The sequence below is a fragment of the Temnothorax nylanderi genome, unplaced genomic scaffold (assembly GCF_030848795.1).
Source record: "Temnothorax nylanderi isolate EJ_2023f unplaced genomic scaffold, tnyl_v1.0 TNYL_tig0480_pilon, whole genome shotgun sequence".
Taxonomy (NCBI): Eukaryota; Metazoa; Arthropoda; class Insecta; order Hymenoptera; family Formicidae; genus Temnothorax; species Temnothorax nylanderi.
Window position 1 is genome coordinate 1 of NW_027249542.1, and position 22,943 is coordinate 22,943.

Sequence of the window (22,943 nt, forward strand, 5' to 3'; positions counted from 1 at the left end):
AGTAAAATTTCAAATTTACTTTTTGTTTATTTAATGTTGAAGTTTACAGTTAAATTGAATTTATTATTGAATGGATACATTTAATAATTAATATACTATTATCATCTACTTACGTTTTTTCACACATGATGACTTCTGGATTATTATTATCTGACGCACTAACATATATTTGGTCGTCTCCGGTATTCTTGAATTTTTGGACTATCAGTCGTAGTCGATCAATTTCCTGCGTCATGCATTTCATAGATTGACTACTCTTAAATTTTTTTTGGGACGTTTAGACTCATCGTCCGAAGATGTCAGCAACTTTCTTGAAGGTTTTAGAACTCTACCAGTACTCGAAATTTTCAAAACTTTTTTCTTTTGTTCCACTTTTTTCTACATGTTGCTACGATTTCAATGAACAACAAAGTGATTTGTAGTGATTTGAAACTGCATTTTAATTTTAACAAATGTTAATCTCGTGTTTTTTGTTGAAAGTAATAATAAAATGTGAATAATACATAGAATTTCTATGCGGATTGTGTAGTTTATTATTTTTGGAAGAGTAGTCGGTATAATTGTACTTAGAACTTGATCCGTTCACTCGTTATTGAGATCTCAAAATCTCGGGTACTCGCAACTCGTGCGTTCGCGTAAATGAGTTACGGTGCGTCTCGCTCCGCGCGTACTTGGCGCGAGACACTGCCGTCTCTCTTGATTGTCTTCAGAATTTCTTGTATTTAATATTAAGGTACTATTAGGGATGTAAGTAGAGATACGCATATCCACTCATTTGCAAGAACGCACTCTTCTTGGCCTTCTACACCACTCCACTTCGGCATTCTGTACATTTTGCCTTTGACATCGATTAAGTTGACTGCCTCGACTGCGTGTGACAGATTTAAGCAATGGTATACTCCTACAAAATCGGAAGTCAGTCCGACATCATATAAAGCAACCTGTGTACGAAATTTTTGTACAACGAAGAAAATATTTCTTTCCATTTGTACGATGTTCGTTATTAAGCAGACCTTAGAATTTTGAAGGAAAATGCAATTATCACGCATGGATGTTGAAAATGTGATTTTTCCAACTTGCAGCTTCCAAAATTGCTGGCAACGGCAGACAGGGATGTGTTCTACTAGAGGACCCTCTGCATGAGGTTTAGAGCAACGAATTTGGATACGGTTATCGACGTGTGCAAAACTAAAATCATTTAGTTCACACATTCTCTTATAGAATTGTTGGAGAGCGAGGTGCGGTTTTCGAATATGTTTTCGAAATTCCGGCATATTGTTCTCATAGCAAAATGCACTAAACGTTTCCAAAGAACCTAATTGCCTAACATCGTCGACTATGTGCAAAAGGCCATGTACATTATATGAAAGAAATTGTTCTCCGTATAGTTGCTCACACATATTGACGTAGGTCTCCAAAGCTTCTTGACAGAATGCGTATATTTCTTCAGCCACGTTTTCAAAACTGAGAAGGCGCATCACGCAATGTAGCAAAATAAAATGGTGATAATATTCTTCACTAAAAACATTTTGCAGAACAGCCGGAGCAGTGTATAGCAGCAGTTGTCTAAATTCAGTACCTTTGAAGTGATGGAACATAGACAATTTATTTGGGCGGCGATTGAATTCCGTGGGAAAATATGATGTAAGTGCCGTCATTCTCGAATCAAGAATATCCAGTTGTCTTACGTTCAATTTTTTAGGTCTATACTTCCCGTGAATATGAGCAGAAAAAACTTTCTTAACATTTCCTATATACACAAGGTGTAAGCTTTTGAAAGGAACTTGCTTCACTAATCCCAACACCGGAGATAATGGACTTCGGCCTTTGTGGTGATCTTCGTCTATCATATCACGGTACTCTTCATCCGTTTTTGGTGGATGTCGAATCTCTGGAAAAATCATCGCTCCCCGAAAACCAGGTTCTTCACAACGATGACCTTGAACTTTGCATTTTGAACAGGCGTTTGATGATGTATGCCCATAATGATTTAAAGCAAACGCCCTTGCAGGTGCATCGGCAATAAAACATCGGACATTTAACGGAAGCTGTCGATTGCGTATGAAAATTCCACCTTCTTCACGTATATCCACAATTTCTTGAACAAACTGAGCGAAAAAATCAAATGCATTTGATGGTTTTTGTTTTCCTTTGAACACACCCGCTATTACAGGCTTTTTATCAATTAAATTCAAAATCCGATATTGAATAGGCCAAAATTGATATGTGCCACTTCTGTGCATTTCAGCACCGTCGGTACTAAAATCTATTTCGATAGTTTCAGGCAACATATCTTCAGGAAGATTTTGCAGTTTCTTTTTAAGTGTGCATTGTAATCCCATATGTAGGTACTCTCCCCCAGGTATTTGTTGAACTTGTGTAGTAGCGACAGTAGTTGGAGTTTTTAATAACGTTCTCGTATCCTTGGGTAGACAAAGCAGGTTGAAAGGAAACTCACGTAATGTTTTAAGCAGTACATTTCCCTGTTTATGTTTTAAATTTGTTGCTAAAAATGTATTTTTTAATATCCTCTTCTTCATATCTGCAAGGTTTTGTAGTACATTGTCGTTCTCATCTTCTGAAGAGCTCGATGTATTATTGTGTTCTTCTATATTATCGTATCCCACTTCTTCTCCATTGTTTTCATCGCGGTCCTCTTCTTCTTCTTCTTCAGTACTTTCACCGTCTGCTGCTTCTTCCTCACTATCCTCTACTTCTTCACCTCTGTCAGAAGTTTGTTCATCGTCATCATCAGTAGATTGTTCCTGATTGTTTCTGATTGTTCCTGATTGTGCCTGGTTCATTCTCTGACACATCTTCTGATGTGGAGGAATTAGAACCATCAAAATCCTGAGCTATTGATACAAAGCCTCTTCGGTGGCCTGAGATTACAGACAACCGCCTTCTCTTGTGCCTCTCACTGAGGTTAACGAATCTCTTGAATTTCACAGACATCCTCGTCGATGTAAAATTCGTCTATTACTGATAAGTATGGCCTTGAAAATAATTTTTAGGATATGTATCTTATTTAAACATTTTGTACCAATAAAACAAGCGCAAACAGACGTGAGAGCAGAGATAAGGAAAAATTATTTTCATTCAATAATCGAAGCCATGAATTACGTGCAGGACCACCACCTTAACGTATTTAAGATATAATAAGTATATAAGCCCTATAATATTTAGAGAAGAGTAAAACTGCCTGAATAAAATAAAGCTGCCAACTTTTTATTTGAAAACGAAATAAAATAAAATACACTGTTCTAAAAAATTGGGGGATCACTTTTTCTCAGTAAATTTTTGTCCATTTTTAAACTGTGATTACTCAACAAATAATTAACGTGAAAATAATATAAAAGAAGGTTTTACAGGGCAAACTTTCTACTATAATGTGTCTCAGTTCAATTTTTACTCAGTTTAATACTCAAAGCCGTAGTCAGCTTTAACCCTTAAATGCCACCCGGGGTCCAGCGGACCCCAGATCCTTTACAATGATATATTTTCAAATGTTTCCCCCAAAAATGAAGCTCATGCTCCCATTGATAATAGTTGAGTGATTGACCTACCCGGTTGTACACTTAGCAGTAGGGGAGACCGCGGCTAAGCCGACACTATTTTTTCAAAGGCAATTTTTAATATTTAATTAAAATTTTTAGGCAAATTTAATGGTACATATTTAAAGAGTGTTTCTTCAGGTACAAAATTGATTCAGGAAGTTTTGCTGTACGTCGCTTTGTTTTGCCGCCAGGAAAGGAAAAGTGACGCGAAGACAAATTTTCGAATTGAAAAATGCCGGGGCAAACTCGACACCCCGCCGGGGCAAACTCAACACTTTGTCTGATCGACACAATTTGATCTGGAACTTATTTTTTACTGTCTGAAAATGAAAATACATTGTTTATTGTGTATTTAAAAAGTACAAAAAGTCGGAATAAAGTAGCTAGAACAATCATTTAAAATAATGAGAACAAAAATTGTTAAACTTTCAATTATCTTCATCTAAACTCATGTCTGAAAAACAATTAATGCAGGTAAACTCGCGATCGGACGTGCGCATACATTTGTCATGAGCCATACGGCTGCATGACAAGCATCGTTTGTTACTGGGAGCCGACGAAACGGCGTGGTGTTGACTTTGCCCCGGACGTCGTTTTTCACTTTTGTCACTTCAAAAACATAAAAATTTTGAAAATATGCAAAAACGATTATCGGATTCATATAGAGCATCAAATTTCCCATCAAAATCACTTACCGGTAGATTCGCAAGAGTAAAGCTCGATGAAAGAGTAGACATTTTCGAGAGATCAGAAAAATTACTTTTCACTATCAAAAACGCTTATGTCGCGTTAAAAATTACACTATAACTCAGAATGTTACCAAATTCCGTTGATAATACTGGCACATAAAGACGCATTTACAGTAGGAAAGGCAAGTTTCTACGATAGATTTAAATTGGTAAAAAGCCTAGTGTCAAGTTTGCCCCGTTGTCGGCTTAGCCCCGGTCTCCCCTACTCATTGTCAGTTTACTTAATTTTTTATACTATGTTAAAATTGAAATTTTAACAATATAAGCATTTTATTCTCTTTTCTAAGCCTTGAACAACATTGAAAATAATTTTCATAACTAAATATCAAAAAATCAATGAGTAAGGAGACATTTTTCATGCTGGGGTCTTTTAGACCCCATGTGTCATTTACGAGATTCTTGAGAGGTGTGGCATTTAAGGGTTAAATAAGGACGTATTTGAGATATCCAAATCTGGAAATTTGCAGTCTTCCACCGTACTTTGAGATGATATCAATAATTATGTTCGCCAATTTTTTTCTTAGGCGGTGGAAGACTGCAAATTTCAAGATTTTGGATATCTCAAATACATCCTTATTCAAAGCTGACTACGTAGTACAGTAAGATTAGGTCTGAAAATGGCAAAACGGATTGACAAGCCAATTTTTTGAGGGTGAGTAGAGGATTATAAGAGATGCCCAAAAAATTCACAAAGTTCCAACAAATTTTCCCTGTGTATCAGCGGCTATCTTGAAAATAGGGGTAAGTTTGGATATCTCAGCTCCTATTGGTCGGATTTTTTTCCATTTCTTTTTGTTTTGTAAAAAAAATATATATAATATATATATTATGTATATAATATATTGTTACAACTTTTGTTTGAAAAATTTTTTTAATAGCTGTCAAGGAAAAAAGTTACAACAAAAAAGTGCCGTTAATTTGAACATTTTTATTAACAATTATATTGCTCCCTGTTGGTTTCATCAAAAAAATATTCTAATAAAACTTGTAGAGGACTCAATTCTCTACAATTTTCGTATATGCGCTTTTGGTTTTTTTGATAAAACCAACAGGGGGCAATATAATTGTCAATAAAAATGTTCAAATTGACGGCACTTTTTTGTTGGAACTTTTTTTCCTTGACAGCTATTAAAAAATTTTCCAAACAAAAGTTGTAGACAATATTTTTCCCTACAAAACAAAAAAAAATGGAAAAAATCCGACCAATAGGAGCTGAGATATCCAAACTTACCCCTATTTTCAAGATGGCCGCCGACGCACAGAGAAATTTTGTTGGAACTTTGTGAATTTGGGCATCTCCTATAACCCTCTACTCACCTTCAAAAAATTGGCTTGTCAATCCGTTTTGCCATTTTCAGACCTAATTTTACTGTACTACGTAGTCAGCTTTGAATAAGGATGTATTTGATGTATTTGTTTTTTTTCTTTCGTTAAGAATTTCCTGAGATATTTCAAATTTTGTCATGTAAATTTTATTTTTCATGTAAAACATGAAATATTTCGTAAAGTATTCACTTTTCGATGACTTTATCTTGATACTTTTGTATGTAGATTCATGAAAGAAATCAAATAATAATATTGATTTTTTACATTTGTAATTTTTTAAAATAGAATGCATCTACAAAATGCAATCAAAAATTTTAAAATAATTTTGTTTTTTTTACAACAAGCGATTTTTTTCATTATTCTACATATCAAAGTATCAAGATAACGAGTGATATATACCTAACGAACGAACCAAGTCACGCTATATCTGATACTGAAGGTACTCTAATTTGAAGTCGTAATTGCGCGCAAAGCGTGGAAAGTATATATATGAATCAAATGGGATTTATTATATACTCATTTAGAAAATGAGATTATGAGTAAGACACATAGGCTATGAAAGATTTAAATTAAGAAAGTATAAAACAAACACATTTTAAAGTATTATAATTACACATTAGCATGTTTTTTTATTAAATAATTAATAAATTAATTAAAAGATTGTTACATGACACATGAGATATTCCCTGTTCTCTTATTTATTCTTATATATGACGTGCATATTGAAAAAATTTGAGTATTTATTTTTTTCAGCAGTTTCTATGATATTTAATCCTTGAAAGAAGCTAAATAAAAATACTTAAAATAGAATTTTACTTATAATTTCATTTTACTTTTTTATTTTTTTTCTTGCAGTATTTATTAAAACAATAATTCAAATTTAATCAATTTTAACATATTTAATATTAAAATTACCCAAATAATATTATTAATTTGTCATAATGTCACATTTTCATGATCTCTATTTTATTTTCTGAAAATCTGTGTATAGAGTGCTAAAAAAAAGTATAAGAAATGATATCTTTATCAGACTTGGAAATGACATATTTGTTAGATCATCATTTATTACTTTTTGTCGAGTTTAGTCTATCTGTTAGTATCTATTATTTTTCTTTTTATACTCACAAATTGTTCTTAAACATTTTAGACTATAATTGCTATCGCGTAATTAATATTTTGTCGTATAATAGAACATTAAAATGTGTCAATAAATAATATATTAATATAAGCCCTATTCTATACGCTTAATTCATATGTGTGCATCCTTGCATGCGCAATAAATCAATATCATGCACATATAATCCAGGATTAAATATCACTATTAATCTATTCTAGCCCATCCATTCCAAGGCAGTGGATATCTATGAGATATGACATTTTTACGTGTAATATTCTTATATTTTTAGCCTGATACACACGTCAACATATATCTAGCCATATATTATACATGTAATTCGATACAATTTTCGAAGATCCATTACTTCAAATTAAAATAAAATATGATTCATGACTCACCGATATACGATGTGCAGCAGCGGAGTTGTAGACTACGTTGTCAAATATTCAAATTATAGCAATGTCAAGAATAATTAATTGTTTCAAATAATGATGGTTATGCGGTAAAACAATTATTATAGCAAACGCTCGAGGATAAGCCAATCAATCAATAATAGTAAATCTGCAAAATACAAAATAAATAAATTTTTTAATAATATATATAAAAAAGTTAACTAAAACTATATAAATTTAAGGTAATTATAAAGGAAAGTGGTTTCCTCATCGATTTGACTGAAACTTACCAATATTGTATATTTTTGTACGCTTAAATGTGTTTAAGAAGAATGGCGATTTCTTAAACAACTCGTATTATTCTTATGTCGGTAGCAAACAGTCTTAACAACGAGCGTAGACTAATCATATCACGTTCCATAATCGTGTAGTTCTTGCGTCAATATGCGTCATGTTACATGATGGGAGTTAATAGCTCTTGTCAGGTGTAATGTAACAACGTTAATAGCGGTTGGCGATTAGCGACAACGCAACGTAGTTACTTAGCCACTGGTACCATTAACCAGAGCTTCTTTAGGCTTATTACTCTGCTACATACGAGGAGGATGATACCAATGTTCTCTTTGGCCTTTAGGTCCCTAAACAAATGTATATAGATTAATTCTATAGAATGTATTATATAGAATGTTTTCACATACATATATGTACAAGTGTGCGCGTCAGCCTACCGATCGAGCAAGACCGAGCAAAACGAGTATAAGAATGCCTCTTTGTATATGTAACCGATCGTCGTAAAGAGATGACGACGCGAGCTCGATACTATGACGGAGGCGAAAGGATAGGCCTACCTATCTGGCTAGCACTCATTGGCGTTAAGCTTCGTTGCCGCGAGCGCCGAAGTCGTCTTCGCCTTATTCCTTTAAGTCCTCCCTCCACACTCGATACTGACTCTATACATACACAAACCATTGTGACCATCCGTCAAACTCGCAATTGATATTTAAAAGGAGACTTGACCACAGATAGCGAAAGCTGCACTGCATACGTTAATAGCATGCAACAGAATACATATTTATGTAAATTTGACGATAACATTAGTGTTAGATGGTCACAAGAGTTTGCTCCACGTCACATGCTAATCTCTAAGCATTCCGATACGTCACACGTTGCTCTGTCTTTAGGGCGAAACGGTTATGGGGGATTGTCATAAATACGCATATATACGCACACGCGTAAACGCGCACGCACGCACGCACGCCCTCACACACGCGCACAACCAATAAGTATTATTATTATTATTACCTCTATCAATACTTGAAACGTCTTGGCTGTCTAAAAGAGTGAGTCTCGATTGCGCACATTACAAATCGGACACGACAATATTTCCCGATCGGACACATTCCCGATCGGACACGGTAACGATCGGACACGGTGTCGATCGGACACGGTGCCGATCGGACACGGTGTCGATCGGACACGGTGCCGATTGGACACGGTGTCGATCGGACACGGTGCCGATCGGACACGGTGCCGATCGGACACAGTTACTATCGGACACATTTAGTTGCATTCGGACACGGTGTCGATTGCACACGGTGCCGATCGGACACGGTAACGATTGCACACGGTGCCGATTGCACACGGTAACGATTGCACACGGTGTCGATCGGACACGGTGTCGATTGCACACGGTGCCGATCGGACACGGTAACGATTGCACACGGTGCCGATCGGACACGGTAACGATTGCACACGGTGCCGATTGCACACGGTAACGATTGCACACGGTGTCGATCGGACACGGTAACGATTGCACACGGTAACGATTGCACACGGTAACGATCGGACACGGTAACGATTGCACACGGTAACGATTGCACACGGTGCACGCGTTCATCGAAGGATCAATGTGCTTCCAGTATCAACACATATTTGCATAAACCGTTTATATTCATAGTCAGGTAATATCCGTGTATATCTGTATACTTTGCAATAATGTTTAAAGTAATCTTAAAGGTGCGATTTCACGATGACGCTCGACGCTGGATTCGAGCGTCAAATCTGGTCACGTGATAGATTCAGAGGGACGCGAAATATAACCTAACCACTGGATTGGCTGAATTCGAGCGTCGAGTGTCAAAGCTAAACACAGTTTAGCTTTTTGGCGCTGTTTGACGCTCGAATCCAGCGTCGAGCGTCATCGTGAAATCGCACCTTAAAAGTAACAGCCAATTACATTCGATTGCTACTGAGCGGCTTGTTCTACTGTACTGAACGCGCTCCTTGGTTTTATGGCTCGTCTACAATAGCCGTAAAGCTTTGTGTTCACGATGCTAGAACTGCGTCCGAGTTTCGGTTTAAGCCAATGAAACTGCTGCTTTTCTGTAAAAGCTGCAAGTTGATTGGCTTAAACCGAAACTCGGACGCAGTTCTAGCCTCGTGGACACAAGGCTTTAGGGCCCGGGCACAGAGAAAGGGCTATCGCACACAAAATTGCATAGGCTGCATAAACATAGCATAAAGGCCATCGCACACAAAATGCATAGCTTAGCATAAGCGTAGCATAAGACCGCTAAACCAATGAACATCCAGCATAATGTCGCCATATTAATTTACATGAAATGCTCATTGGTCCAGCGGTCTTATGTGGGGTCTACAATGCGAGTCGCAAGCAGTCGCAAGTCGCGAATCGCAAGAAATTGACCAATCACAGTCGATTATTCTTTTCAAATTCGAATGTGATTGGTCAATTTCCTACGACCCACGACCCATGACCCACAACTCGCATTGTAAACCCAGCATTATGCTATGTTTATGTAGCCTATGCAATTTTGTGTGCGATGGCCTTAAGACCACTGGACCAATGAACATCTTATGTAAATCAATATGGCGATTTTATGCTGGATGCTCATTGGTTTAGCGGTCTTAAGCGGGGAGCACACACTTCTGCACAACGCATAATGCTAGGTCGAGATACCATAAGGTACGCCTATTTAGCAGGCTAGAGTCTCGTTCGTTATCGGAATTAACCAGACAAATCGCTCCACCAACTAAGAACGGCCATGCACCACCACCCACCGAATCAAGAAAGAGCTATCAATCTGTCAATCCTTCCGGTGTCTGGGCCTGGTGAGGTTTCCCGTGTTGCCCGGCGTTGTGCAGAAGTGTGTGTCCGAGCCCTTACACTCAAACAATAGGTCGAAAATGTAAATATATATACATTACGGGATTTATATATATATTACAACTATAACTATAAGCTTAATTTTACCAAATTTTACTTACCAATTTATATGTATTTGTGAGAATATGCTCATACATGCACGACACATACATTATTTAAATACCACGGCATAGATAATATATTACGCTGCATTCTGTGGATAATTCGTTAAAGATGATTAATAAAGTATACACAGGTTTTACCTGCCTAAAAATATAAACGCTTTATACATTCTGCAAACATGTGTAAAGATTAGAAGCACATTGATCCTTCCATGATAAACACAGCAACCAAGTTAATCACAGTAGATGATTCCATAACATTTCACAAGATTCTGAAAACGGAGACAATAATAATCAACTCTCGCTTAACGGAATCTTATGGTTTGTAAATGGATTTTTTCTTTAATATCTGAGGATATTCCAGGCTTATGTAATTACTATAGATGCATAGAATATCTCATCCCCAGCTCCTATCAAGTTGAAGGAAAGTGATACTTAATAATCTAAATTAAAAACATTATAAATTAGAGTTTCGTACACAAGTAATTTTAATAGAAATGTCAACAATAGTATGTACCTTTACCAGCTGCTAAACATAACACATTAAAGGTTAGCAAACAGCAAATAATGTTCAGATTTGAAATTGGAGTCCTCACTGTAAATGCATGCCTTTACAGTGCTCCTGTAAATTACGTAGATACAGAGATACGTCATTTCTGACAGTAAAATAATTATTTATTGCGCTACACTGAAAGAAAAAGGAGCTAAATCTCTATTAAATCATTGCTAAAACATTGCTGTAAATCAGTAAACTGCAATCTCACATTATTAATAAGTAACACTAGTGTATCTTATTATGTATAAAGAGGAAGAATTAACTTCAAATTATTAAGATAAACAAGTTATTTTTTATTTGACAAAAGTATACTCACTTAACGCCACTTAGTCTAAAAGAGAACAAATATTTCGAAATTTTATGTACTGTTCGAGACTGTAAAAGCAATATAATGAAGCACTCTAATGAGAGGACGACTTGAGGTTAGGAAATATGTCAATCGACTTCATATTTGAAGTATACGACATTAGAGTATAATACGTATCCTTATATAGATTTTTAACCTGCCTACCGCTTAATGTGCTATCTGTAAATAATTAATATAAATACATAATACGATCACAGATTTTTTAACCTCGCGTAATGCTACAGTTTTTTAGTTTATTATTGTTTTACAATCTCAAACATATATATATATAAACTTTCGTATTTTATTTCCAAACGGGACCGTGTCCGATCGTTACCGTGTCCGATCGACACCGTGTGCAATCGTTACCGTGTGCAATCGACACCGTGTCCGATCGACACCGTGTGCAATCGTTACCGTGTGCAATCGTTACCGTGTCCGATCGACACCGTGTGCAATCGTTACCGTGTGCAATCGTTACCGTGTCCGATCGACACCGTGTGCAATCGTTACCGTGTGCAATCGTTAACGTGTCCGATCGACACCGTGTGCAATCGTTACCGTGTGCAATCGTTACCGTGTGCAATCGTTACCGTGTGCAATCGTTACCGTGTGCAATCGTTACCGTGTGCAATCGTTACCGTGTCCGATCGTTACCGTGTCCGATCGTTACCGTGTGCAATCGTTACCGTGTGCAATCGTTACCGTGTGCAATCGTTACCGTGTGCAATCGTTACCGTGTGCAATCGTTACCGTGTCCGATCGACACCGTGTGCAATCGTTACCGTGTGCAATCGTTACCGTGTGCAAACGTTACCGTGTGCAATCGTTACCGTGTGCAATCGTTACCGTGTCCGATCGTTACCGTGTGCAATCGTTACCGTGTGCAATCGTTACCGTGTGCAATCGTTACCGTGTCCGATCGACACCGTGTGCAATCGTTACCGTGTGCAATCGTTACCGTGTGCAATCGTTACCGTGTGCAATCGTTACCGTGTGCAATCGTTACCGTGTCCGATCGACACCGTGTGCAATCGTTACCGTGTGCAATCGTTACCGTGTGCAATCGTTACCGTGTGCAAACGTTACCGTGTGCAATCGTTACCGTGTGCAATCGTTACCGTGTCCGATCGTTACCGTGTGCAATCGTTACCGTGTGCAATCGTTACCGTGTGCAATCGTTACCGTGTCCGATCGACACCGTGTGCAATCGTTACCGTGTGCAATCGTTACCGTGTGCAATCGACACCGTGTGCAATCGTTACCGTGTGCAATCGTTACCGTGTGCAATCGGCACCGTGTGCAATCGTTACCGTGTCCGATCGGCACCGTGTGCAATCGACACCGTGTCCGAATGCAACTAAATGTGTCCGATCGGCACCGTGTCCGATCGGCACCGTGTCCGATCGACACCGTGTCCAATCGGCACCGTGTCCGATCGACACCGTGTCCGATCGGCACCGTGTCCGATCGACACCGTGTCCGATCGTTACCGTGTCCGATCGGGAATGTGTCCGATCGGGAAATATTGTCGTGTCCGATTTGTAATGTGCGCAATCGGGACAATCCCGTCTAAAATAGTGTCTTCGTCATCGGAAGTACGACGACGTTCGTCTCTACGATCTCTACGCTGGAATTAGTGGAACCTCCCTGATAACCACTTCTTACTACTTCTTAGCGGTAAATCCCGAACGCGATCTTCACTGCCGTCTAAAGTATCTCCACGTAATCCTAAAGAACGTATGGTTAATCGTTAGATTTTTGATACATGTAGGCAATTACGATATTTTTACTTGCATCTCGTATCATCCTACTAACCTCGCGCAACCGATGCCAGCTATCACATCACACGACACATACATTAACATATGAATACATACATATGAATACATACATGTCTGTACCGACGCGAAACTCGCAGCGCGATCTCGATCGCCGCATCATTGACCGCACGCACGCATCGGCCAATCACGCACGCGGAAAAGCGGCAACATTAATACCGACTCGACCGCGGGCCAACTTCTCGCGTCTACATGGAAACTTCTCGCGTCTACATGACTTTTTGAATATAGGAAGGACCACAAAAACGTGCACATACCGACAGGATTCGGGTAAAAAAAAAAATATGATCAGAATCGAGAAAAACGGCGGTGTATCAATTATTCATTCAAAATATAAATATTATATATATTTATATAATTAATCCCACTAACCTCGCGCAACCGGCGTTGATCGATTAGCTCGATCCTCCTCCTTACGACGGCGACGAGGGACGAATGGCGAGGCGCGGACAGGCGGACACGCGGACAGGCGTGAGACCGCGCGAGCGGAAGCGTCCCGTTGAGATATAGGCTGCAGTCCATTTAATGCTATAAATGCTTCGAATTCTCTTCTCTTTTCTTTCAATGAAGAAAGAAGAAGACAAAGAACGCTTCGAAGCATTTGTAACATATCAAATGGATCGCAGCCATAATCGACCGGCCGGTCGCGCGCGGACACGCGAGATTCTTAAAATTCACACCGCCAGACGGATAGGCAAGGCTCGAGGATAAGCCAGGAAGGCGTGGATGGCCCGTGAAGGCAGAAATGGGTACACGGGAACTATAATATATTATTTAAGCACTCGGATTGCTCGGATACAGAGCACGCGGAGCACGCGAAATGTTACCGCGAGGACGTTCGGATCACGAAGGACGACAAATGACAATCCAGCCGCTGCTGCCGAGCGAGTCACGTAGGCGGGCGAACAATGAAAGACGCGGGGTCGCTTAGGCGTGAGGCGTGAGATGCGCGTGAGCGGCCGGACCACTGAGGACAAGTTCGGGTGGAGATCGAGCTTGGATGAATAAATTAACACATTTCACGATCTCATTATATATAGACCCACACAATTTGCATAATTAAATAATATAATAAAAATAATAAAATGATATAATAAAATAACAATTACATTAAAATTGCTATTTTAATCGCTATGCGGGCATTTTGTTATTAAATATTATAATATAATAAATCGCGCGCGGATATTATAAATTATAATATATTATACCTATCCAAATAACAATTCGTGCGGGGTCATGTTACATTCACGGCGTGATTATCACACCGTGCATGCACGAACGCATCATGCTCGCTTCACGAAGTGATTTTGGCATACGTACCCGAATTTATACGTATTTGTAACGTTTTTGCCATTTTATCTGATATTTAAATATTATTTTTATATGTAGTGCGATCTTTTACGATCAATATTATAATTCATCATCAATTATATATTAATTGTAAAAGATCGCACTATGTCATCATGTGTGTGTTCACTATGCCATCACGTGTGTGTAATCACTATGCCATCACGTGTGCGTAATCACTGTACCATCACACGTGTAATCACACGTGATGGCATAGTGCGACCTTCTATACGCGCACGTATGCCAAAATCACTTCGTGAAGCGAGCATGATGCGTTCGTGCATGCACGGTGTGATAATCACGCCGTGAAGGTAATATGACCCCGCACGAATTGTTATCTGGGCAGTATAATTACAATTAATATGACCAACCTAAAATGTGATTTAAATTCAATATTTGTATATCTTACAACAACATTTTCCAAGTAATTTTTTATTTTTGGTGTTACCCTTCTTTCATTTATATCATTATTTAATAATATATTTTGTAATTGCTCATCATCATCATCGCTATCACTAGAAGACAAACTACTAGAAGATTAAAACATAATATTTTCGACTACAAAATATTCTTCCATAATAATAATAATACTGATTAAATTTGTAAGCTATTCCTGGCACTGACTTTTTCGTTTTTTGTTTAGTAGCAATGATACAAAGGGAAGAAATCTGTAAATACATTTACATTATGTATAGATAAATATAGTTTGATGTAATAAATAGTAGAAATAATTTATGGACTTGTATTGACAAATAATAATCAATTACAATTAGGTATAAATAATAGAAACATAAATATGAGTACCGTAATACTTATACTCTGTGCTTTGCCACCAGCGTTAATACATACGCAGAGTGCAATGAATTATCTGCAGCAGCAGAATAATTTAAGTTGCGGTAAACCTCTTTTGTATCCTGCAAAATAAAGAGAATGTGACTCAAAAATATATACAAAAGTAATGTGTTAAACTTTATTTTATAAATAAGGAAAGAAAAGGAAGGATTACCTTAGATTTAATCGATGTGGTTGAGATAGCCGAAGACGCAATAAAACAACGTACAAAATTATATGACAAGAAAAAGACCGATACTGACCAGGAACTCGATTCTTTCAGTCATATGAAAAATTTTCGTATATGTAAATAACGTTGCACGGTCCACTGATTGGTGTATAATTTACGATCTAAGCAGTATACACTAATCAATGTTCACACGGCGTTATTTTCGTATACGAAAATTTTTCGTATGCGTTTCAGAATCGGGTCTCAGTACTAGCAATAGGTTATGTTTCACAAAAGGCGTTGAGACCGATACAAATAAATATCTGCACTAGTTGCCCCCATTCTATCAATCTCCAACGTTTCCCAGTTGGGAGAAAACGAACGCAGTGTTGGGAATTCTCAATACTGCCAACTTTATTATTTTTCCCAACACCAGCCGAACCTATTTTCGAACGCACTAAGGGTCGGGTCGAGTCAGATCTCAAGTTCAATTTAAAACTCGATATCTTTAGGAACGCACTCAGTATCATGGCGGAAGGTGTGTCTCCTAACCTATTACTGACAGTTCACGGAAGCTCTAGCACTATTAGCACATGCGGAACTTCATGCTTCAAGATCTCGCGAAAGTTTTTCAGCTCGTATTAATAAGTAAATGTAATAAATATAACAATGAGTAGATTAGGTAAGAAAATTGTACTATGTTAGTAATTACTGTTAATTATGAAAAAGAACAAATGTACATACAATATTAATTGATCGTAACAAAAAATCATAAATGATATAATTTTTACAGGAAAGAAGAAGACAAATATGAAAATTTGTCGCGATGAAAATGGACAAATAATAAAAACGGCCGAAGGAATTCTGTATGAATATGTGGATAACGACGGTAAACATTTTATTTAAAATATTGTAAAATTAATTATATGCTTTATCGCCAATGAATTTCCACTGCTGTAGCATTAAAAATATAAAATCATTTTTTTCCTCAGGAAATACCACATTAAAATTTATACGGACAACACATCCGTGCTGTAGCGAATCATCATCATCAACATCAGTTGAAAGTGGTAAGTGATTTGTGTGCGCATTGCTATGCGAAAAACTTTGAACAATAGAAATATTGCATTTGAGATAACGATGAAGCAATTTCATTCCAGAGAGCATAAAGCCATGCAGTACAGCATCATTTAGGAATGAAGAATCTATTAAGGAAGAAAATGATTCACATGGAATTGTATGGACAGATAATGAAAGCAAAAAATTACTAGAATTATATTACGAAAATATTAGACAAATAGGCCCATTTGCCACATTTAAAAATAAGAAATGTATGTGGGAATTTATAAGTAATGAAATCACGAAAAAATTTGGAATTTTTCGTTCGCCCGTGCAGTGCGAATACCGATATAAAAATATGTTAAAAAGAAGAAATGCTGCAAAGAAAAATAACAAAAAATCAGGGAATGAAAAATGTAATATCGACTTTGAAGAAAAATTTGAATTAATCAATAGTATCGACGATAGCATCGAACCTGACGTTTGTTTCGGTATAGGCCAATGTACTATTAAAAAAAGAACAATAGACACTTTGAGCAGCGAAGATGAAGCTGAGAGGAAAATTCAGAAACCTTCAAACATTTTTGCACTGTTACAAGACATTAATAACGAGAAAGAAAAGCAGAAAGAGCGTCGGCATAAAGAAAAGATAGAAGTTCTTCGAGAATTATTTTCCACAAATAAAAAATAAATTATATTTCAAATAATACTTTTTATATGCAATAACCAAAGTTTATATTATAACAGCAAAAATTGAGAATTATATCGCCAGTAAGTGAAACAAATTCAACTCAGGTATACTTAATTCGACCCAACTGGCTAACTTTATTTAACAGAACGCACTGCGAACGCATTGTCGAATTAAGTATACCTGAGTTGAATTTATATTATAACAGTAAGCTTTTCCATAAGTATATATATATATATATATATATATATATATATATATAATATAGATTATAAATTTTTTATTTTATTTTCGATATCGTTATACTTTATATAACATTGTGATATTAAATGTAAGATTTGAAGAAGCAATGATATTAATTTGTCACAAATGTTTTAGTTAATAGAAAAATATGCATTAAGTTCCGTTTATTATCATTTTTTATTTTCAATATTGTTATACTTTAACATAATATTGTGATATTACATTGTAAGAATTTAAATGTATGATTTGCTAAAATAATGTGATATTATTTTATAAGCGTTTTAGTTAAAAAAAAAAAGATTTACTGTCATACTGATGACTTTTATGTTTGTATTATATGTTATTAAATAAAAAAATTTATTTAATAAAATTTACATTAGTATAACATTCTATTATAGGTCCATAAACAAAATTTTAATCAAAATTTAAATCAAATCAAGCGCTATGCGATCACGTTTCAACTGTCCTAACATTCTTATTCTATTATTACTATAAATACATTGCTGAATTGGAAATGGAAGTTCTTCATATTCAAAATATTCAAACGTATCATTTTCGTCTATGCATAAATTATGTAATACGCAGCAAGATATAATAAATTTGGACATTGACATTACGGACCACATATCGAGTCTTGTCAATTGTCGGAATCTGCACTTTAATAATCCAAACGCGTTTTCAATTTTAACTCGCGCTCTACAAAAAAGATTATTAAAATTTGCTTTCACTGGTGTTAATTTCCCATTATATGGGGTCAAAAGATTTATAGATATTGGATAGGCTGCGTCGCCAATAATATGATGAAAATCACCCATTGCACAGACACTTTTTCTTTAACAAAAGATATATCATACACACGAGCATCATGTAGTTTACTAGAGACTCCAGTAAAGCAATCTATAAATCTTTTTTTCGCATCACATATGCCTTGTAAAGTAAGTGCAGTTTCGTCGTATCTATTTACATATGTATGACGAATTTTTTTCGCAGGTGTTCTAATCGGAATATACCATCTATACATCCAACAATTCCATCAATCCCGCATATATTTCGAAATTCTTGAGCTTTTTCTTGACGTTCTTGTTCCGTTGCAGGAAATCGGATTATTGTTGGAGCCAAATCTACTAAGAAATTTGTAACTCTTTTGATAATAAGGTGCACTGTAGCGATTTGCATATCAAAACGTTCTGCTACACTTCTTATTACTGTTTTATTTGCAGCAAACCTGTATGTGTTAAAAAACATATATTTCTCGACAAGTAATATTTAATAAAACGGTTTCATATATTTGTAAATAAGTAATTTAAAAAATGATGTACCATAAGAAAACTAAAACATGTTCTTTAGCTGTTTTATTTTTTCTCCCTCGAAAGCCCTTAGGACAATATTTGCTCTGTTCGAACAAATTAATAATATGCTCACAAGTTCTTCTTAAAAATCTAAAATGTTTCTGAAACTAAAAGAGATCATAAGATAAAAAATAAGCTCATAACACATTGGATTTAATAAATATTTTTAATAAATATTATATTTACCTCTTCATCAGTACATTGATCAACGACTTTTCTAATATAATGTTTCACTCGCGGTATTCTCTTTTTCTGCACTAGGCATGTATATTGTAATTCTTCATTAGAACTATCTGACGAAGAAAGTAAAAAGTCATGTGCAATGACCAATTTTTCCACATTTTTATTACAATTATTTTCTTGCGTAGTGCTTGCTGTTGTACTGCATGGCATTATGCTCTCTGGAATGAAATTGCTTCATCGTTATCTCAAATGCAATATTTCTATTGTTCAAAGTTTTTCGCATAGCAATGCGCACACAAATCACTTACCACTTTCAACTGATGTTGATGATGATGATTCGCTACAACACGGATGTGTTGTCCGTATAAATTTTAATGTGGTATTTCCTGAGGAAAAAAATGATTTTATATTTTTGATGCTACAGCAGTGGAAATTCATTGGCGATAAAGCATATAATTAATTTTACGGTAATTCTTCAGTTTAGCTACAGCAGCACAAAAAACGATGAATTTAGGCTCATTCGACGCGTTTTTGCACGAAACGACCGAATCTGGCAGAAAAAAGTGTCGCTCTGCTCCGCGACGCGAAATATTAAACGTTAAAGTTGACAGGAATCAGGTTATGATTCCTGTCATACCGACGAGATGCAGCGACTACGACCATGCCCTGCGGCCACATGCGCATGCTCAGTAGCCGCACGCGTATGTAAAACTGCGCCAATTTGAAACTAGTGTCAATCGTGCAGAATAATCAAGCATCTCGATTCAAGCAGTTAGGTCTCACGCTGGGAGTTTCTTTAGTTTAATTATGCGGCGGAGCCCCTTCACCGCCTAATTGCGTACTATTTACACGCATGTATACAGTACATGTGTATTGTTGGTACATGTACTGTATATATGCGTGTAAATAATTAAAATTGACTGTATTATTTTGAAGTTGTGATTTTCATTAAAGCAGATATTTTGTATTTAACTGCTTAAAGCGCTTCACTAACCTACATAGGTTAGATGACGCGCTTTAAACACTTAAATACTTTTAAAGCGCGTCATCTAACCTATGTAGGTCAGTGACGCGCTTTAAACAGTTAAATACTTTTAAAGCGCGTTATCTAACCTATGTTCATCATTGAAAGCTAATTGTAAGTGATATGTAAGTGATTTATTATTCTAATAAAAGAGAATTAATAGATTTTTTAATTCAGCATTTTACATAATATCGTTTTCCACATCGATATGTTAATGTATTTTTATCAATATTTATATCATTACCACACTGACTACACTTAATTGTATTTGCTAATACGCCATGCTGAATTAAAAAATCTATTAATTCGCTTTGGCTATATGTTAAATGGGAGAACTCTAACAAACCCAACATTATTGCACGTGTCTGCGACTTCACATATGACTTTAGCGCGTTTTATTTGTTTAATTCTACTTGTTACTTTGCACACTAGTTTCAAATTGGCGCACTTTGCATGCGCGTGCGACCACTGAGCATGCGCATGTGGCCGCAGGGCATGGTCGTAGTCGCTGCATCTCGTCGGTATGACAGGAATCATAACCTGATTCCTGTCAACTTTAACGTTTAATATTTCGCGTCGCGGGGCAGAGCGACACTTTTTTCTGCCAGATTCGGTCGTTTCGTGTAAAAACGCGTCGAATGAGCCTAAATTCATCGTTTTTTGTACTGCTGTAGCTAAACTGAAGAATTACCGTTATAAACAACGAATAACAATGTCCACGCACTACTTCTGTATTCGTGAGACCCAATGTCCACGTTTGGGTGTATACTTCTATAGGCACGACCGTCGTTAACGCTATTACCGAAATACTTGCACCTCGTTTACGATTAAACAAGTTATTGTTGCTGGTATCTCTGTACCTCTCGCTATTGTTGAACGAGTATTTAACGCGCAAATACGCGGGAGTATCCGGTTGTAATATACAGTCAGGAGAACGTCCGCACGCTCCTACTGTATCCGAAAGACTGCCCGGAGGAACGTCGCTCGCTCTGCCTCCCCACTACGCCACGTCATTCCCACTTTCGAACTTTCTCTTTTCGCCTATTGTATTCGGCACGTACGCCTGGCGCGATTACGCGAAAACAACATGACTATCACGCACCCGCCGAATGACTTACTTCTAGAATGTTCTACGCGTGGAAGATTCTCGTCGTTCTTTCGGTGATTCCTATACCTCTCCGGACGTCCTGAACTATGCAGTTACGAGGAATTTGACAGTGACCCGTGGGTGTCGCCTACAATGGTGACGTCCGGAATCCACGCGGATTACAGACTTACATATTTTGTGCACGGTGCGGCGCGCGTGCACAACTATGAGATTACGCGTGCAATGATGACTGGAGGAACGGAGAGCAACTCGGTTGACAGAGGAATCGTCGTCCTTAAACCGACGTTCGACCCGAGAATTATAAACGTTTATCCGTTGTTCTCATCCAACATCAAAACGATATACATGTTGCCTATAAAACACCAGTGGTGCATAACAACAGCGGTTGAAAACTTGGCGTTCGACGACAACGGAACGCCTAAGGAGGATCAACACATACTAATCTTTAAGTACTTAATGGCATCCTACGCCTCGTGGGCATATAGCCATAACATAAAAGAAGACACGACCGACGAAAAAACAAAGGAAAGAGCCCTTGAATACTTCACACATGAAACTAAGGCATTCAAACTGAATACCTTCACCGAAGAAATAATGAAACGTCCACGGGAACACAGACAAACCGTACGTGCGTCATATAAAGCGCTAAAAGCGAAAGACATAGCCGAGGAAATGATTCGGCCAACGGTTTCACCATTCGCCAAGATTGTCAGAATGACACTGCGCGTTGAAGACGACAAAAAATTGATCGCGACAATTTGCAAATACTTAAAGCGCAACGTCCAAGTTTTCCCAGCACATTTAGTCCAAGGACGCGACAACTTATACGCCTGGGCCAGATTAGAAGTCGACGACGAAACAACGCAAAAATTGTCCTACGAAAAGTTAAAGGAAACCGTACAAAACGCTCGTTTAGGGAAGAAAAAACGTAGCAGCCGTCGAAAATCCAAATCCTTACCAAGACTATCTACAGTCGAAGAAGAGCCAATGACGGTGCCAGAGTCCGAGACGGAGAGATCGGCCTCGACGTCTCGTGCCGTGAAACGCCGATCAAAACGAATCGTTTCGTCGAGCGAAGACGAGGACGACGGCGCCACCGCCACCGCCGTCCTCGCCGGACACGACGTCAGGAGTGGGAACGTCGATAACATCGACGCCAACGACAAGACTGGCATTCGCAAGACTGTCATTGAGAAACAAGTCCAAATCTCCAACGCCCGTGATGGATCATCCGTCGCCGTCGCCGCCACTGCCGCCGCCACCGCCACCGTCGCCGCCGACATTGAGGAGATCAGCGAGGCTGTCCGCGCGGGAATCCGACGCGGCAAGGACCGACGACAGTACCAGTACAAACAAACCAAACAGAAAAATGGTTATGAAAGTACGTCACTTCAGCGAGGCGATGGACCTCACTTTAATAAACCACGGGTTAAAGACGTGGGCCATAAATAATTTAACAACGTGGTTATGCTTGAAGGAGACACGACCAGACTTATTTGCGGCGTTCACGCCATCGCAGATGAGATATCGAATTAAGCAGCTCAGTGCCGGGATACACAAGAACGAATTCGGCCAAGCGCACGAGGAGGAATTGTCATTGATCCGCGACATAGTAAAACGCCAGGGAGTGCGATAGTTTAAATACTTCTAAAAAAACAAAAAAAAATTTAAAAACAAAACACAAAAAAAACATTAACATTTAAGTCTCCCAATATTCCCCTTCCCATTCCAATTTCCCTTTCCTTCCCATTCCCCTTCCCCCCCGCCAATGTG

At 37.6% G+C, this 22,943-nt stretch overlaps 1 protein-coding gene, 2 long non-coding RNA genes and 1 pseudogene across 5 annotated transcripts; 1 reads left to right on the forward strand and 3 right to left on the reverse strand.

Moving 5' to 3' along the window:
- Positions 1-26: 26 nt before the first annotated feature.
- On the reverse strand, positions 27-8,758 carry LOC139783229 (uncharacterized). 2 transcript variants are annotated; one of them, XM_071722390.1, is made up of 4 exons: positions 8,444-8,758; positions 7,432-7,779; positions 7,148-7,310; positions 27-2,996 (listed from the first exon to the last, which is right to left on the reverse strand). In XM_071722390.1, the coding sequence occupies exon 4, from the start codon at positions 2,841-2,843 to the stop codon at positions 729-731; it is 2,115 nt and encodes a 704-aa protein (XP_071578491.1). In that variant the 5' UTR covers positions 2,844-2,996; positions 7,148-7,310; positions 7,432-7,779; positions 8,444-8,758; the 3' UTR covers positions 27-728. The 2 variants fall into 2 exon arrangements, with proteins under 2 accessions (XP_071578491.1, XP_071578492.1); XM_071722391.1 differs by lacking the exon at positions 8,444-8,758 and adding an exon at positions 7,990-8,126.
- Positions 8,759-12,904: 4,146 nt separating this feature from the next.
- LOC139783230 (uncharacterized) lies at positions 12,905-15,968 on the reverse strand. 2 transcript variants are annotated; one of them, XR_011721174.1, is made up of 5 exons: positions 15,523-15,968; positions 15,321-15,430; positions 13,542-15,184; positions 13,147-13,386; positions 12,905-13,059 (listed from the first exon to the last, which is right to left on the reverse strand). It is a non-coding gene; the product is annotated as an uncharacterized lncRNA (long non-coding RNA). The 2 variants fall into 2 exon arrangements; XR_011721173.1 differs by having other exon boundaries at positions 13,147-15,184.
- A 77-nt stretch (positions 15,969-16,045) lies between these two features.
- LOC139783236 (uncharacterized) lies at positions 16,046-17,501 on the forward strand. The gene is made up of 4 exons (XR_011721176.1): positions 16,046-16,198; positions 16,310-16,405; positions 16,509-16,586; positions 16,677-17,501. It is a non-coding gene; the product is annotated as an uncharacterized lncRNA (long non-coding RNA).
- A 315-nt stretch (positions 17,502-17,816) lies between these two features.
- On the reverse strand, positions 17,817-19,703 carry LOC139783234 (putative nuclease HARBI1; annotated as a pseudogene).
- Between the last annotated feature and the right edge of the window lie 3,240 nt (positions 19,704-22,943).

What these genes read in the sequence shown, in the direction of transcription:
- LOC139783229 (XM_071722390.1), bottom strand. Translation starts at nt 2,843, where the DNA reads ATGGTTCTAATTCCTCCACATCAGAAGATGTGTCAGAGAATGAACCAG.